Here is a 19,596-nt window from a genome sequence, read left to right on the forward strand (position 1 = left end):
CACCATCCTCACAATTCCTAATATTTCTAACCCATCAATCGTTCTCTCTGATTTGCAGGCTTGCCGCTGTTCTTCAACAATCATGGGTAGGTTCAAGACTCTACACTGAGATGGAAAAAAGGCCAGAGGTATTCAGAAACAAACATTGTCACGGTTAATGAGCTTCTTCTGATTCGTTTCTGTGATGATTAGTCTTTGTTAAGGTTTCTTATTGAAAGTCAGGAACTCCCTTTCTTACTCCTATAAGTCTATCTCATCAAAGGTAATCAGGAAACTCCATTCTTCGATACCATCGACAATAAGACATGTGATTGATTCTCCTCTGTTTTTTTTTTTTTTGCTTTCTCCGCTTCTTTTTCGTCTTTTGAAATTGTGGGTTGTTTTAATTGGTGTTTGATATGCTTAAATTTTGATCCATTTACTCGGCTTTAATCACTTTGGATTCTGTTACTTTGAAATTGCAGGAGATGGGTTCTGCGAGAAAAGAGTACGAGTTTCTGAGTGAGATTGGGTTAAGCTCTCACAACCTTGGAAACCACGTTGGTGGTAAACGGCTAAGAAACGGACCTGTTGTTTCCACATTGAATCCTGCTAAGTTGATGTTCTTTTTCTGTGTGCTGTGATGATTTTTGTTGGCAAACATTACAAGTGGAACAAACACGGGAGATTTGTTTGTGTGTGATGTAGCTACCAAGTCAAAAACAAGAACTTCACTGCTAATATCAATGTTGCCTCTGATTCTTCTGTAAGCAACCATCATCTCATATATTATATTTAGAGATCATACAAGCTTTGCTTTTGACATGTCACTTTATGTTTTTATTTCAGATCCTTACCACTATCACCTATGATTAGGATATCCCTGGATTGAAGGCAATCATTGTTAGCGCCAAGGTGCCTGACTAGAAATCTGCCAAGGTAAAAAACATAACTTTCATTTAAAGTTCATTATATAGTTCTGTTATGTTGTGGAATCTGTTTAACGAACCATTGTTTGTGTTTGTTCTCAGGTTGAGCTACAAAATCTGCACCCACATGCAGGCATCTGCACCAGTGTTGGATTTACATCTAACCCCGTTGTCAACTTATCCAGTGTGATTGGGACCAGTCTGTTGGCTCTTGGTACAGATGTGTCTTTCGACACACAATCTGGCAACTTCAAACATTTCAATGCTGGTGTGATTTTCAGTAAGGATGATTTGGTTGCTTCTTTTACTCTGTAAGTGTCTGAACTTGAATAATTCAATCTATACTTTCTATTTTTGGGGTTTGATCTTTTCTTGAGTTGTGTTTTGTTTAACAGGAATGACAAAGGTGAGAGATTGGATGCACCGTACTACCACGTGGTGAACCCACAGTGGTTGGAGCTGAGGTGAACTACAACTTGAAGAGCCAGGTGAACTCGATAACCGTGAGAGCTCAGCACGCTCTTAGACCCATTGACAGCAGTGAAGGCACGAGTGAACAATGCAGGTATAGCCAACGCGCTGATCCAACACGAGTGGCGTCCAAAGTCGTTCATCACCATCTCCGGAGAGGTTTACTCTAAGGCCATTGAGAAGAGAGTTAAGGTTGGGTTTGCTCTCGCTCTCAAGCCTTGAGAGAAGAAGAAATCCAAATGTCTTCTAATCTTTTCGAACTAATCTTTGTCTATTATTTTTTCTTTTAAAATTGTGAATTTCTTTTCTGTTATGCAAACTAAGAAGTAAAAAAAAAACTATGAAAAGATCGTCTTTGAAAACGAATCATACAAGTCCCTTCACATTAATATAATTTTAAAAACTCCTGCTTAAATGAATGAGTACAACCTTATAAAAGTTTGGATGATATAGTTTATTTGATAAAGGTTTTAACAAAACATGTGTATACTTAAATAATCAATTCTAGATTGTTATGTTATTTTACTAAATTTAGAAAAAAAATTGTAAATAGATTCGTTTTTATTATCTAAATCAATAGGTTTTAAAATGTATAGAAAAGTACCAACACATTCAAAAATAAATATATAAGAATGAGAAATAATTCATAATGTATGTATTGAACTAGGTGTTTTGCCCGCACATGCGGGCTTGATCGTCTTACAAATATTTTATTAGTTTATATTTTATTAGTTCAAAAACCAGCATGATAATTTATTATTTATGTTTTCAAAAAAAAAAAAAAACAAACATCAAGCTATATATATATATATATTACAATAACATTTCATTAAATAATATATGTTTATAATTGTGTTAATATTTTAAAAGAAAACATTCATATGTTAGAAATATTTTACAAAATATATTTATACAAAATGGTTTTAGTTGGTTAATATTTAATTATAAATAGTTTATATGTTATTTAATATTTTTATAATTTTAAATAAATTTTAAGATAACAACACAATATATAAGAACTATCCTATTAAAAAATTCTAATATTATTAATAAAAAATATTTTTTAAATATATAATTAGTTATATATAAAATTCATTAATATTGACTTTAGCCACTTAATTATTATAAATTGTTTATCTTATTTTAAGTTTTATAATTAAAGTTTTTTTTAAGTTAACAACAAAATACATAAGAATTATCTTATTAAAAATTAATAAAATTAAAAAATCAATATTTATTTTAACCACTTAATTATTATAAATTTTTATGTCTAATTTTCAACTTTTTAATCGAAAAATGTTTTTAAGATAACAACACAATATATAATAAATATTTTACTTTTAAAAATAAATAATATTATTAATAAATTTCTTTTTGATTATATAATTAATTATACATATAATACATAATTCATTAAAGATATCATCAATTTTGACCACTCTAACTTTTAACGTGAGAGCTCAATTGCGAAAAATCAATTTTAATTATATAATTAATTATATTTAAAATTCATTAAAGGTAATATTGATTTTAAACACTTATTTTTTATAAATTGTTTTATATCTTATTTTAATTTTTATAATTGAAAAATATTTTAAGATAACAACAAAATACATAAGAATTATCTTATTTTTTTAAATAAATAATATTATTAATAAATTTCGTTTTTGATTATATAATTAATTATATATTTAATCGAACTCGCAAATAATAGGATAGATATCAACTGCAGTGACAAGTATTTTTTATTTTTTAATTTTCTAATAAAAATATAACAAACACTAAAAATATAAAATAGTTACATAAATTAAAAAATAAAATATTTTTATTAGTTTATTAAACCTTTGATTTCTAATAAGAACAACGTAAATAATAGTAAAAATTAAAATTATTTTTAGTTTAGAGCAAACTGCATATTTTTACACGTATATAAAAATACAGTATATCTTTAATTGATCGTCACTTACTTAAAAAAGATTAATATAGACAAATATAAGTTAATAACAACACTAACTACAATAACTGAAGTTAAAACAAATATTTTGTATCGTTTATTAATAACTGTCTCAAACTGATATCATTTATTTTTTTTATACTATTTATATGATGTTATATGATCCTTTTTTTATCATACATCTTTTGCAAATGTAAACCTAAACCACAAACTATAAAATTATACAAAAAGTAATAATATAGATTATAAATAAAATATATCCCGCCCGTAGGGCGGGTTGACCCTAGTCTTATCTATTTTAAGTTTGTGTCGGATTGAGTTTGTTATGGTTTAAAACTTATGCTATTTGCTATTTTTAATGTCTTATGTTTTCAATGGATAACTTCGGATTTGTATGGTTATTTTCGGTTAAATCTGGTTTACTTCGATTATATTTGGTTTGTCTCAGTTCTTTGTTTTTTTTTGGTTAAAATCCGTAACCGAACCGAATCCAATATGTTGTCCGGTTTATGCGGGTTTTGAAAATTAAAACCGGACCGATCCGAATCCGGTTTGTTCCGAACCGACCCCATACCAAAAGTCTCCAAATACCGAATGGTTCTTATTTTCTATGATCCGAAAACCCGAACACCCGATTACACCGAACCGAACCCGATCGGGGGACCGAACAAGGCCCAGGCCTAGTTTATAAATAGAGATTTGGTGGTCGAATCCAATATTCATCCAAGCGTTAAAACCCTAATTTTCGAGAGCCATCTGTGTGTGAGTTCTTGTACGCAGACGTTGCTATACTCACACTACTGTTATGGCGTCTCCTAAATCCCTTCCACCTCCTCCCGCCAAATCAACAACGACGTCTCACGACCATTCCAACGCTCCATGGTTCAAAAACCGTTTCACCGGATCCGAGAATCCCTCCGCGGCTTTCGAAGCAGAAGCTGCGTACCGTAAGCGCCAAGGTTACTACTACCCTGAGGACTTGGGAGACGGTGGTGCTTTCCCTGAGATTCACGTTGTTCAGTATCCTCTTGGTATGGGTAAGAATAATAATAATAAATCTAATAAGCATGAGTCCAACACTCTGCCTGTTACTGTTGATGTTGAAGGAAACGTTGTTTTTGATGCTATTGTGAAGCAGAAGAATAAGATTGTTTACTCTCAGCATAAGGATATTACCCCCAAGGTGCTGAAGAAGAACGAGGAGGAGTTGCAGAAGCAGATACATGAGACCACGGAGGAAACAAAAGCTGCTATTGACAAGGTTGTGAATGGGAGATTGAGTGGGGCACAAGACTCTAAGTGTATTAAGTATGAGCCGTCTTCTTCAGCGTTTAAAGAGAGGGTCATTAGGATGGTGGAGATGGCTGTAGATCCACTTGATCCACCAAAGTTTAAGCACAAGAGAGTCCCTAAGCCTTCTGGTTCTCCTCCCGTTCCTGTCCTGCATTCTCCGCCTAGGCCTGTTACGGTGAAGGACCAGCAAGACTGGAAGATCCCTCCTTGTATATCCGACTGGAAGAATCAGAAAGGTTACGCTATCCCTCTTGATAAACGTGTCGCTGCTGCTGATGGAGGAAGAGGTTTGCAAGACGTTCGGATTAACGATGGCTTTGCGAAACTAGCGGAGTGTATGTATGCAGCTGAGGAGAAGGCTAGAGAGGCGGTTTCGATGCGGTCGAAGGTGCGGAAGGAGATGGTAATGATGGAGAATGAAAGAAGAGAGCAGGAGCTGAAAGCTCTTGCTCAAAAAGCTCGCTCCGAAAGAGAGAGGGACGAGCCAAAGGAAAGGGAAGGACGGATGCGGAGGGAGAAGATACGAGGGGAGAGAAAGCTGGAAGCTACGGGGAAGAAGAGCAAGATCAGTAGAGATAGAGACCGTGATGTCAGCGAGAGAGTCGCACTTGGAATGGCGCGTACGGGAGGAAAAGGCGGGGAGGTTACGTATGACCAAAGACTCTTCAACCAAGAGAAGGGAATGGATTCAGGTTTCTCCACTGACGATCAATACAATGTATATGACAAGGGATTGTTCACTGCACAACAAACTCTTTCGACTCTGTACAAGCCGAAGAAGGATACGGATGAGGAAATGTACGGGAACGTAGCAGACGAGCAGCTGGATAGGCTCAAGAACACTGAGAGGTTCAAACCAGACAAAGGTTTCACCGGTGCTTCCGAGAGGTCGGGGAAGAGAGAACGACCTGTTGAGTTTGAGAAGGAAGATGAACGAGATCCTCTTGGAGAGATGGAAGAAGGCTTTGGATAAGATCGGGTCTGGTGGAACTATTAGAGCAAGTGGCGGTGGTGGCCGTTGAAAAGTCTTTGAACTCCAAGGCAAATGTATGTTGTGGTTTGTCTTGTTATCATGATCTAGTTTTTGCTTTTGATTCAGCATCACGTTGTAGCGAACTTGTTAAATGCAATCTTTCAACTTTCCATATTGGATCTTTCAGAACAGTTTTGACCATAATAACTATTGTACTTTTAAGCTTCATGTTCTTGTATGAAGAACAATCCAATTAAACTGTACCACGATGAGTACACACACAGACCCAAATTTCGATGTCAGTGTAATCTCGTCATATGTAGGAATGATTCGAAGAACCTAACCACAATCTTCTTCTTAACTGTCTCTCCAAAAATGGTCACACAATCATGTTTAGTTCTTCTGTACTCAAAATATTTATCATAAGGACGAATCTTATATATATAGACTACTAATGCACAGTCTCGTTTGTTATATCCCTCTTCACACCATATGGCTACCTGATCTTGATATCCTTTGTGCTTCTTCCAAGTCCATGAGAAACCTGACACAAATATCGTTATCATCATCAAACATTCTTACTGATACAGTCTTGGATAATGAACATTCAACATCAGACAAAACCTTTTATTGAACTCATGCTTACCTCTTCGAATTAAGCACTGCGGTGCCGCCGAGAATAAACCGAATCCCGGAGTTGGTCGAGTTTTGTAGAGCAACGCAGCGTGATTCCTCGTACGTTGTTCCACCCACCATGAATATCACCACCTCTTGTGGCCTGCGATAACCATAAATTATGCAGTTCTTGTAAAAAAAAAGTAGTTTAAAGAACTAAAAGAAAAGAGTATTAATGTGACACACATACCGTCCCTGTTGAAAATGATCTCCAACAAAGGGGTAATCCACATCTCGTAATCTCCCTCTGGTTATGCTCTCCATTGTTTGAAACAGAAGTGGCTGATGTTGGGTGTACACATTCTCAACCCCCTGTTTTTTTATTCCCAACAAATCAGTAACACGACATACATGGAGAGGTATGATGATCAATGTTCATGGAGAGGTATGATGATCTCAGATACAGACCTTAAGTCCACGAGCCATGTTGCGTGCTATATTCAGAAGATCTCTATTCCCAAACAGATCACCAGTTCGCTTCTCTACTCCGGCTTGTTTCAGGAGAAATTGAACAAGCTGCACTTGTGTGACATTCAGAAAGTTATGATATGAAAAAGTCCAGCCGAAGTATACATTGAAAGGTACTTTGCATGTTATTCAGAATTATAAGTTAGAACCACCATGGACGACACTCGAAAAGAACAGGTGAACCGAACCAGTATAGTGGTAGAAGAACTATTAATCATTTTCCAACTTTTAAAGGTGACGCGGAAGAATCTATTCAAAGGTGCAAGAAAGAGATGCAATTCAAAACTGAATGGTGTTAAGTTTTGAACAGTGTACCCCTTGTTTGTACTTGGGAGACCGTGAAGCCAATTTGTTGAACAGTTGCATCAACTGAACGGGATTCTCTTTCTCATAGCGCAAAGCATACAGCATCACCAAACGTAGCCGGTCGATGTCAGACACACTTTCATTGTTTAAGAGATCCGTAACTGCCTGCAAATAAGCATGAAATGAGTGTCAGAGGTTCGTGCTTACACTTTGCATAAACAGCTACAATGATCTAATGTTGGTTAAGATTCTGCATCCCACTAGATATACATATGTACGGGAATTCAGTGCGAGATGTGACAGGTACTGAATGCTAAAATATTCAGTGAGACCTTCTGCATGTTCCTGCTGGCAAACTACTTCTCTGTACGATTATTTTCGATTGATGGCTTGATGCAACATGTGATGTTCGCATGGGACAGAGAAAATGGAAAATTCAATACCTCATATGCAGCTCCTTGGCCACCATTGCAAGCTAAGTCCTGCTCTGTCTGTGAAACCAGCATCAGTTTCCTTGCTTCAACTAGCTTGCTCATTTCAGTAACCAGGGTAACATGCTTTGAGACGTTGCCCTGCATCTTTTTGTACTCAGGGTAGTTGTCAACAAATCTGGCCATGTCCTCTGTAAAACCAACGCATTCACAGATTATGATTGTCACTAGCACCAAAAGCTGGACGTCTTTGCAGGAGTATAGTTTAAGACTAGCGATATTTTTACCTACTGTCTGGATATTTTGGTTACTCTTAGCCACCTGCTGAAAGTCATCTACCATTCGCTTGATGTTCATTCCAATATCCCCGAAATTTTCGTACATGTTAGATTTGAAGAATGCATCTTGTTCTGATGACAAAACCACCTCCTGCCGGGAAAGGAGACATTAGCTAGCTGTAAAGTTTCCAACTAATAAAACACGGTACTGAAGAAGACTCACAACTTGCTGATCTTTTGGAAGACTTCCAATGGCTCTCAAGTCTACTTTATTATCTTGAAGTCCTATGAGTTCGTGCACCATTGCCTACAAAAAGATCTCGTCAATGAGCAAGTGTAATTCAGTACGACATCTGGAGGCAGATCATATAGACCAGAGAGTAGCACAACAATAGCATTTTTAGTCTCAAGTTAACCTGATATGTCCACTGATTCAGCAATGGGGTAACTGGGTCATCTCTTCTGTCAATTACAAGCAGCAACGGAGAGCTTTCAGTGCGTCTGAAGTCAAAAAGACCGCTTTCTTGCTGATACATCAATTTCTGAAACATAAAAGTGTTTTCAAAATGAATACAGGATACACAAAATTTTCAGACTTAAGCAAAAGCTGGTGATGAAGAAATAACATATAGTGAGCTAGCTAGCCCCACAATTTCACTTACAGCTGTTTCCTGTGCAATCCTTTTAGCAGTATCAGAGGTCCTCTGGTATCTAATGACAGGTCTACGTTTCAACGCCAGAAAGACTGCCGCAATTCCATCAACAACCCGGTCGGAGTAGCGTTGCAAACCAGAGGGATCGACAACTGCTGGGAGCATATACAGGTGGTTTGACGCCATATTCAATGTGAAATGATATGGATCACCAGCAACAAAGTCTGCATAAAACTCCTGCAACATAAAAAAGGGACTGTTAAACAAGCCACTAAACAGTACAAGTTTGAATCAGAAAACCTGAGATAAGCAGAAAAGGAAATACTAAGCTCAACAATTATGGCAGTTTTTATCACAAATCAAGAAACATTTTAGAGACAGTGCCCTTATACTGATCCAATAATACGCCAAGAAACATTCTTTTAGCATCAGTCCCCTACTGAAAACATCATGGGAGGAAGAAGCGAACTTGTACAGCCTCTTCCTCAAAAAAAGGACTATGTTAAATACGTCACTACTAGGTCGCGCTTACAAGTGTTAAAAATCAGAAAACCTTCTGTCTTGTGATACTAGCTGGAGTAAAACATGTCTATTCTCAATAAGGCATGTTTTTCAATCAGCAGTTCATGCGATCTGGCGAGAGAGAAACAGGAGAAAACATGGTGAAGAGCCGGTTACTTCCTTGGTTCTGAGTAGAAGGATAGATAAAGAGATGAGGAACAAGTTTACTATTTTGCGAAGGAGGGGTGAAACAGATTATGAAGCAAAGAGTTTTGAAGCAGTTTTAAATTGATTTCTTTTTCTGTTTTCGTTTTCTTTTACAGCAAGTTTAGAAAAGTACACACATAGTTGTAACAAGGTATTTTTCTTTTGAATTAAATTTAACATTCAATTCAAAAAAAAAAAAAAAAAAATCAGAAAACCTGAACTCCACAACAACTATGGCATTTAAAAAAAAAAAAAAACCAAGAAACCTAACTTTTTAGAGACATTGTGCTTAAACTGATCCAATAATAACAATTATTTTATAGCTATCATTCAAAACATTCATGGAGGAAGAAAGCAAGGAATCTACCTGAACTTGCTGTACAACCTCATGCTCATCAGAATCAGCCAAAATATGAATCTGAGTATCCTTCAACAAGTTGGAGAAAACTGAAAAAAAAAAAAGATAATTCATAAAATCATCATCAGTAGTTTTTAAAAACGACCAAAAAAAAAAGATTGAATACATACACAAATGGTATTCTCCAAATCTAGGATTCGCGAGCTGGTACCGGAGCTTCTGAACATTCTCCGACGTCGGACGGACGAGATAAACGGCTTTCAGATGCGACATCGATTCGTTCGACGCCGAGATCGAATCTATCATCTCCACCAGGAAAACCTCTTTCTGGAGAAGCTCCGATTGCGAATACACGATGCTTACGTTGCTAACCTACGGATTCGATGTGAGAAAAAATCAAAATCCCTAGACTACTAGAGTATTGAAATCGGAAGACGAAGAAGAGTTTAGTGTTTACCGTTTCGGGGTCGAGTATGAGAACCTTCATGCCGGAGATATCTTGAAGCATACGGTTTATGTAATCGCGGACGGATGTTACCAGCCCCATCGTCGATTCGATTCGATCGGATCTACGTACGTGCGACTGATCTGTTTTCCCTTACGAGACGAAGAAATGAGTTTTTTTTTTTTTTGCAAAACGAGCCCTGGTGTATTGGAGATTTCTTATTTGTCAACATTAATTTAAGTTTTGAATTTATTGGTTTATTTTTTTTTTGATCAAATTTTATTGGTTTATTTGTATACGGTTTAGTTGTACAAGTCACATTACTACTGTTTTTTTTAACAAGTCACATTACTACTGTTTATTAATACTAAAACGCCCTTTAATAATTTGTATTTAGTTCATAACTTTATGCTTATTATTTTTCCCCCACCTTTATATATAGTTATATAATACTCCTTCTGTTTCTGAATAAGTGTCGTTTGAGATTTTTGCATACAGATTAAAAATCATTTAATTTTACATGTTTTCCATATAAAAACACAATTACCCATACACATACTTCTATTTTAACCAACAGAAAAATAATATGCAGAATAAAATAAATAAATTCTGCATCGAAAAGCTAAAACGACACTTAATATAAAACAGAGGGAGTAATCGATTTTTGTACTGATTACCCAAAATAAAAAAAATGCTGTTCTTGGATGTTTACAAGAAATTCAATGCGATAAGCTTAAGAGTTGATATTTAAGACTATCAATATTATTATTTGTCAATAGTTTCTTTACTGATTTTCCCACTCAACTTTTAAATTTTTTTTGTGTTTCAAAAAAAAGTTTAAGAGTTGGGGTAGGAAAATCAGTAAACCAACGGTCGACAAATAAGAGTATTGATAGTCTTAAATAATATGTTTTCCTTTCAATTAAAATGGACAATCATTTCACAAGTAAGGTCTTGCAAGAGTTTCACCATTTTTGACAAATTACAAAAAAAACAAAAAGAAAAACAATTCGTTTTTGTTTTCCACAAGTAAAGTTTGTCTCGTGGAAGAAATGCCATACATTTGGTAGAATTTTTTTGTTTATTACTCCCTCCGTTTCAAATTAAATGTCATTTTAGAGAAAAAAAAATCGTTTCAAAATAAATGTCGTTTTATGATTTTAAGGCAAAATTTATTGATTTTTTAATCTAATCTATTTTTTTATTAGTTGAAATATGGTTAGATGTATTGGCAATGATGTTTTTATCTAGTAAATATACAAAATTAAATATTTTATTAATCTGTGTGTCGAAGTCTAGAACGACAAGTAAAATGAAACGGAAGGAGTATATTAAATAAAACTTCCATATTGTTCCTTGAAATATTCAAATACTGAAAACTCAAAAATAAAACAACTCAAAATGGACATCAAACATATTCAGTTTTTTTTTTTAACTTCACAAAACAATTACAGTATAACCTCTTTAAATTAATACTCTATAAATTAACATACACTAAAAATCTCTATAAAATAATATCATTTTATAGTCCAAATTGAGTTTTGGTTTATTTAATATATCGATAAATTAAAAAAAATTATAGTTTTGGTGTAATTTCAATATTATTAGTTTATAGAAGTTTTACTGTATATAACTTTCTACTTGCAAAGAGGACACATGTTCTTGACCATTACCATTTCTTGATTCAAAATGAAAGCCATGCCCACATCCGAGTTAAGAAACGACATCACTTGCCTCAAATGTGCCCAGACAGATCACACAATCCTCTGCTTGATCACAGCAAATTTCTTGTTTTCTTCGGTTTAGATTCCCACCAATGGTTTCGCCCACGGAGCTCCTGTAAATCCTCCAAAATTACATTAATAAACCTTTGGATACATAATTACATGTCCATAAGTTTACCACTACCTTATATATATATATACTACTTGCTAACAAAAGAAACCAAAATGGTAAATATTTTTCACATATTGAGAGCTTTCACGTATGATTTAAATCGACCAATCATATTACGACAAATCTTCATTACAATTTATTATTTTTAAAATGTTAATATTTCTAAAACTTTGTTTCTTTAAAAATCAAAATATATATAAAATAATATAAATTACAAAATAGAAAATCATTAAAGTAAATAACTTGATATTCATACTAAAAGTTGGGAAACTAACATAAAAATAAACCTAAAATTTGAAAATCATATTTTAAACTTATTATTTTTAAAATATTAATATTTCAAATTGTTTCCTTTCAAATAAATGTATCAATGCAAAATAATGTACACTTAGGAAAAATCATTAAATGTAATTAAATTAATCTCTATTAAATGTTTTTAAAATCAACATTGAATTTCACTAATAGAAAATAAAATATCTTACTAATTCAAATTGTTTTGCTATACTAATTTTGGACATATATGATTTTCAAATTGAGGTTATATAAAAGTAGAGGCTATAAGCTATGGAGAGTGTTCAAATATAATTTAAAACCACTAACCATATTATGAAAATTAGCATTATTATTTCCTACTTTGAAAAATCTCAATATTTACATTGTTTTTTTTTTCTTTGAATAAATGTTAAATTGTATTCATCCAAAAAACGTTTTTACATAATGAAATGCATCAATTGGCTGAAAATAAGAACCTACTACAATTAATCAAACTCTTGTGCTAAACCACATCCTTAAACTCTTCTCCATTCTCTGATCACCTAGGCGACGGATAGATGACAGTCTATTCCTCACGTTTTTGTCGATGATCTTCTCCAACATGACATGAGGAAGTTGCTTCCCTCCATGACGCCTGCTGTTCCTCTCTCTCCATATTGAGTGAGCTGCTGCCTGGAAAGTGTATCTCAGCAGAAAAAGCTTAACTCGATCATAGCTTTTCTCAAGCATAAGCTCCACTATATCCTCCCATCTTTCTGTGTATCCAGTACATAGCAAACCCCCTATAAGCTTCCTCCATATCGAACTTGAATACGTACAAGAGAAGAACAAGTGATTTCTTGTTTCCACTTCCTGATTACACAAAACGCAAACTGGATCAATTGCAAGATTCCATCTCAACACCCTGTCACAAGTCGACAACCTATCCAGCATTGCAGTCCAAACATGAAACGAATATTTCGGCGTGGCATGCTTGAACCAAATGCACTTGCTCCATCTCTGCGTACAGTATTCTTTACGAATCAACATCCATGTATTATTTGAAGAAAAGATCGACTTGTAACACTCTGCTTTACTCCTCCATACTGCAATATCTTTCCCTTGATGATTCTCTGGTTTAACTTTCTCTATTTCCTCTTCAACCTTGTTCAAAAGCACAACTCGATGCCTTCTCCTTCTATGCTTCTGAACCACCTCTGCCACTGTTGAATTTTCAGGGATGCCAAAATCCATACAGCCTCTTGTACCCAACACATCCCTCAAACGCCCCATTTTGCACCAATGGTCAAACCAAAAAGAAGTATTCTCACCATTTACATTGTTTCTTAAGAAAACGAAATAGATATAAAATTAGATGAATTAAAAAATATAAAATCATTAAAGTAAAATTAACTTGACATACATACTAAAATTTTGCAAACTAACATAAAAATAAAACTAAAAATTATAAATGATTACTTTGAAATTATTACTTTTAAAATATTAATATTCATTTTTTTGTTGAAAATAAACAGAACCAATGGAAAATAAAATAAACTTAGGAAAAAATCATTTAATGTAATTAACTTGATATCTATATTAAATATTTTGAAAATAAACATCGAATTTAACATGTAAAAACGAAAATATATAACTTAAATCATTCAAATTTTTGCTATATTAATTTTGGACATATAGGATTTTCAAGTTTAAGTTGTATGCTATTGTCTATTCATAACATTTACGTAAAATATCAAAGCACCAAACTATAACATCATAAATTAGCATATTATATATATATAATATGAAAAATCATTAGATGTAATTAACTTAATATCTCTATTAAATGTTTTGACAAAGCATTGAATTTAACTAATAAAAACGAAAATATATTAATAAAACATTCAAAGCAAAGGAGGATGCAAATATCTGGTTTCATGTGAACTACCCTGAACCCCATACTCCTAACACTCCGGGTCCTCTGGTTCTTAAAATGCAACACTGCTTCATCATGGTCTCCAGACAGGTTCATCGGTGGCGCTTCCTGGATCCTGAGAAACCATTCAGGTATTCAATAAACGCACAGCCGTAGGTCCTTCTCAAACACACCTTCCGCTCTTCATGCGGATCTCCTTAGTCTTCTCTGGGCAGTTGAAAGAAAGCATGAACCATCTCCACCATGATCAGGTCACTTTTGAGTTCTCTTATGAGATTCTCCAGAATGCTCTCATAATGCCGGTCTCATTCCCCGACCTATCTGCCATCTTTTCCCAGCTACAGAGCTTGCTTGAAGGACAAGTCTCATGGTGTCTGCGCTTTGCCCCTCCCTCGGAAAATTCTGTTGCCTCTACCATTGCAAACAGTATGGTTCGTGACCTCCTACTTCAGTCCTACGTGGCCTCGCAAGGACTCTCCTGGCTTTCGTCACTTATCGACAAAGAATCTTCTCCATGACCCTTCTCCTCCATCTCCTCCTACCTTCTCGATTCCTGTCATCTACTGATGATCAGTTCATTATCTCTTCCTTCTCTACTATCTTATATTTTTATCTTTTTCTTATCTTGCTTTGGATCCTTTTTCTGACCTTTTCACGGTCTGTAATACTCTGAACCCATAGTTCCTTTGTCAATTTAATGAATTTAGTGTTAAAAAAATGTCTCCATCTTTGCGTATAAAAATCTTTGGGAGCCATTAAGAACATTACTAACAAAAAAAAATATCTAGCTGAAACAAACTGTGCACATTGTGACAGTGGTAGCTGCTAAAACAGGAATTTAAACAAAACTCTGTGTGATCAGATAGAACAACACCAAACGAACAAAAAAGTGTCACACTTCATCACCCAACCTCAGTCCTATTACAATACACGTTCACAACCCCGCGCTTGCGCGGGCTACACCCCTAGTAAGAATAATTCCCCTCCTTCCTCTTGGTATCTCTTTCTCCCATTCCATTATGTGTTTTATAAAGAAGATAGAACATTTGATTGTACCATGAAACTAGGGATGATGATTAATTAGTTTTTATTTTTTTGAAAAGCATAAACCACATATGCCAAAACTACTAATTTTAATATAATCATTTTGTTAATCAATGGAAAAAAAAAAACAAAGAAGACACACATATTATCTATCTATGCTAATAAAGTTGAGTTTTTTTATCTCCTTTGGGGGAAAAATGTCATGTGACATTCTCTTTTTAATAATTAAAATCTTTTCTCAACTTTATTTAATGTGTTTTGGTGTTAATTGTGATTAGGTGTTAGTTTATTTTTGTTATTGACAATTTATTACAATATTTTTTTAATTTTGGATTGGAAGTTTAATTTATTATGAATTTTTAGATTTCATAACTCTTTGTTAGGTGTTAGTTTATTTTTGTTATTGACAATTTATTACAATGATGTTTTAGTTTTGGATTGGAAGTTTAATTTATTATGAATTTTATGTCTTGATTTTTTTTAGATTTCATAACTCTTATGTTACATATTTTTTTAAATATTTTAAACTATTTCTTAACATTTTTTATGTCAAATAAAAATACAAAAATGGAAACTAAAGTTAAGTATTTTCAATTTTTTTAAAACATAAAATAGATACATATCCAAACTATTACTTTATGTTTGAAAACATTTAAAATATTAATTAGTTTTTATATATTTATTTTCATAGCTAATATATTATTATATAATAAAACTAATTCATTTACTAAACCGAGGTTCATCTACGGTTGACCCAATGATCCAAAGACCCGGTAAATTGTCCGGTTTAATGGCTGAATCGGATGTCAAAACACTGGTTTATAGAGTTTTTTTGTATTTGATGTTGACGATGGAGAATGGAGCTTCTACGATTCTCCCTCTTTAACGTAATCGACGTAACCGTCATATAATCAATCTAGAGATTCCACTCATCCCACTCTAATAATGTTTAGTAATTGATGGCGATTCAAGTCAAAAAGACTAACATTTGGTCTATTGGTATTGACATATAAACTCTATGGTATCTTCCCATGTTACACTGTGCAAGGAAACCAATAACTTTCCTGATGCATGCTATCCCTGTTTACATTTTAAAAACCGTGAACATGATTAATATACTCTTAAAACTTAACTAAAAAAAGAATCATTACTTCCAATCCGAGAGAAATTTAAAAACATTGTCTGGTTGCTAAAATTATTTAAAATTGATGTAAACCACACCCCACCCTCACTATTAATCATTTGCACCACACTAACTATTTATTGTCAAAACCATTACTAAATGCAATAAGTCAGCAAGCCCGAATGTTACAGATAGTTAGAAAATTGTCTTTCTCATGATCGTTATATATGCTAACATCTCATTTACTAATTATCAAATTGACTTTTTACTAGGAAGATTTGGTGAAATTGTTCCATTCCGGTTAAAATAGAAGTTGTCCATTAAATAGAGGAGTTTAGGAACCATTTATAGTTTTTAGATAAAAAACATATTTAGATTCATATTAAGATTCGTTGATATTCTAAATAAGGGTGGACAAACAAGAATTTCGTTATGAACACACACAAAATCTTCCATTATAACAAAACTAATAAAAAAAATAATATTGTTTTTTTTATTTTAAGATACATCTTTTTGAGAGACCTTGAAACCAAAGTAACACATACAACTCGCACCTCTATATTTTAAAATTCAACATGGTAATTTTAAAAATATATACTAGATACTCACCTATTATTTTACCAAAAATTGACACTTCACCCTTATTTTTTATAGAATTTATAAAATTTGAAACGTATTTCTATCTTTCTATTAGTTGAACTAAATATATTAGTAAAAGTTTTATAGTTCATATATAGTTATTTTAATAATTAATAATATAAATATGTTATCTATATAAAACATCAACTTTGTTTTATGTTTAAATTCAAACTAAATTAATTTTGTTATGACTATCGACTTTTTATTCTATTTTTATTAAATCGATTAGTAACAACTACTTATGCTATTACACTTTGAACTAAACAACTTCAAATGAAGTAATGTATTACGGTCACTAACCACTATCAGAAAATATCATTTTTAATATATTTTTATTTTCATATTTAACATATTTTATTTGTTAAGACCATATAATAATTTATAAATTTATGTAAAAGTATAACATACGAACCCGGCGCGTAGCGCCGGAAAATCACTGGTCTATATATAATACTACCCCTTATTATGCCACAAACCTCACCAAATTTATTAATATTGTTATTATTTTAATTGATAGGGCGTAGAAATATTATTATAAATACTTCTTGGGTTTCAGTGAAGCTAAGAAATCAGAGGGACGACACGGAGAATCACGTTTAACGGGATATCTGCATACACATATTTTTTTCCCATCATCAAAAGAAACGCATTCACCAAACGGACTTTTCATCTTTTTGATACAGTCGGCTTTACATCCATTTAAATTGCAATTTCCAATTTTGTTTATTGGTTGAAAACAAACTTGCTGTGGCACCGGAACTGCACGCGCCATTACTCCTGTTATTATAGTAAATAAAACATAAAATTAATTGTGTTAAAAAACATAAAATTAGTTTTTGTATTTAAAATAGAAATTTAACATTTTGTAAAAATATATGTTTGGAGGGCTTTTTGCATATTTACAGAAAAAGACTGAAAGCCTAAAGATATTCTTTCTTAATCATTTGGAAACTTACAAAATTCAATATTATGGAACTAGACGTACAATTTATAAAGGTAAATATAATACTACGGTATCAGAATAGCTTTATTTAGAATGATTATATTATATACTAATAAAGTTGTGAATGTAAATACAAACCGAGTAGAAGAGTTGTGAGTATAACGAAACCAATAAGCAAAAATCGAAAACCAAATTTCATCTTGGCTAATAAGCTAATGGGTTTTTTAAAATTAGAAAGATAGAAAAGTATATTTATAGATGAATTGCATATTGAAACATGTCTAATTTAGGTTTCCGCTGTTTTAGTAAATCGATCATAACTTCCTAACACTTCCTAACCGTTGAGAATTTCGTGCATACAAGATCACCATTGTGTTCCTCTCGTCGAGACGAATCCGTATAGCCACCAGTTATAATAAAAACGAAATTAATATTCCATATAATAACCTAAACTAATAAAATAAATATTAAAATTTTACATCTCACTTTAAAATGTTAAATGTTATAGTAAAATTGACAATCAAAAGTAAAATCGTAATATTAACAAAACATTATTTTTCTATTAGGTATCGTAAATTTAAAATATATTTTATACAAAAATAAATAGTAATCTAATGTTAAAATATTAAAAGTAACAAAAATCATCTAAAAATTCACAATGAATAAAAAGGATTGCGAAAGATTTTTATTTTTAATTTGTTATTTCTAAAAATGTCCTATAAGTCATTTATTTCAAAATAAAATATAACTCAATATCAAATAAAGTAAATTACAAAAACATAAATGTTAACATATTGTATTATATTTTTCCAATATTAACAAATAAATAAAAAATTATTATTTAGTTTGAAAAAACAAGACTTTCAAACAATTATAACTATATAAATTTATACACATGATTTTCAGGTTTATGTTATATACTATTGAAAATATTCACAAATAACATATACTATATATAATTTGATTTTATTTTAGAGAACAAAAAAAATATGCAAAATCATTTCTTAAATTTGAGGATATATGCCATTAAGAGTGCTCACATATGATTTAAGACCACCAATCATATTATGACAATCATATTTTAATTTGCTATTTTAAAAATATCAATACTACCAGAAATCGCTTATTTCAAAATAAAATATTAGTTAATGTCAAATAAGGCAAACTTACAAATATATATATATATATAAGTTAAAATAATGTTTATAGTTTTCTCTAAAATTTAAAAATATAAAACACAAATAATATTGAATTCAAAAGCAGCACTTTCAAACAATAATAACTAATATAAATTTAAACACATAAATTCAAAGTTTAGATTATATACTGTTGAATGTATCACAAATAAGCAATACTTTATATAAGTGGAAATTAAAAATCATTAGGAATGTCCACATGGTATTTTAAATCACAAAGAAAATCTGCCAAATAGTTTTTAATTTGATATTTCTAAAAATGACAACAATTGAAAAAATTATTTCATAATAAAATATAAATAAGTATAAAATAAGTTAAAGTTACAAAGGTAAAGACATTATGTATAAGTTAACTTAATATACAGTAAAGTTTCAAAATTAACATAAAAATAAAAACAATAATCATAATTAATTAAAATTCAAAATTTTAAACAATTATAATTATATAAATCCAAAACACATGATTTTCTAAGTTTAGTTTATATGCTACCACTTTTCATGTTTACACTAACCACTTTTACCACTATTTTTAATGAAGGGTTTAGATTTAAAGATTTAGGGTTTATAGTTGAGGTTTTAGGGTATATAGTTTAGGGTTTAGGATTTAGAGATAAGGATTTAAGGTTTAGAGTTTAGAATTGGGGGT

At 32.2% G+C, this 19,596-nt stretch overlaps 2 protein-coding genes and 1 pseudogene across 2 annotated transcripts; 1 reads left to right on the top strand and 2 right to left on the bottom strand.

The window, feature by feature from the left end:
* Positions 1-4,025: 4,025 nt before the first annotated feature.
* Positions 4,026-5,912, top strand: LOC108817996 (SNW/SKI-interacting protein-like; annotated as a pseudogene).
* A 22-nt stretch (positions 5,913-5,934) lies between these two features.
* Positions 5,935-10,120, bottom strand: LOC108817985 (vacuolar protein sorting-associated protein 45 homolog). Its single transcript, XM_018590831.2, has 13 exons — positions 9,934-10,120; positions 9,647-9,848; positions 9,486-9,565; positions 8,420-8,647; positions 8,174-8,299; positions 7,981-8,064; positions 7,767-7,908; positions 7,492-7,670; positions 7,058-7,213; positions 6,683-6,790; positions 6,465-6,586; positions 6,246-6,377; positions 5,935-6,143 (listed from the first exon to the last, which is right to left on the bottom strand). Exons 1-13 carry the CDS (start codon positions 10,021-10,023, stop codon positions 6,083-6,085), a joined length of 1,710 nt encoding a protein of 569 aa, XP_018446333.1. The 5' UTR covers positions 10,024-10,120; the 3' UTR covers positions 5,935-6,082.
* A 2,459-nt stretch (positions 10,121-12,579) lies between these two features.
* On the bottom strand, positions 12,580-13,362 carry LOC108830924 (uncharacterized). The gene has a single exon (XM_056998533.1). It carries the CDS (start codon positions 13,360-13,362, stop codon positions 12,580-12,582), a length of 783 nt encoding a protein of 260 aa, XP_056854513.1.
* Between the last annotated feature and the right edge of the window lie 6,234 nt (positions 13,363-19,596).

Source organism: Raphanus sativus, chromosome 2 (genome assembly GCF_000801105.2).
Source record: "Raphanus sativus cultivar WK10039 chromosome 2, ASM80110v3, whole genome shotgun sequence".
Lineage (NCBI taxonomy): Eukaryota > Viridiplantae > Streptophyta > Magnoliopsida > Brassicales > Brassicaceae > Raphanus > Raphanus sativus.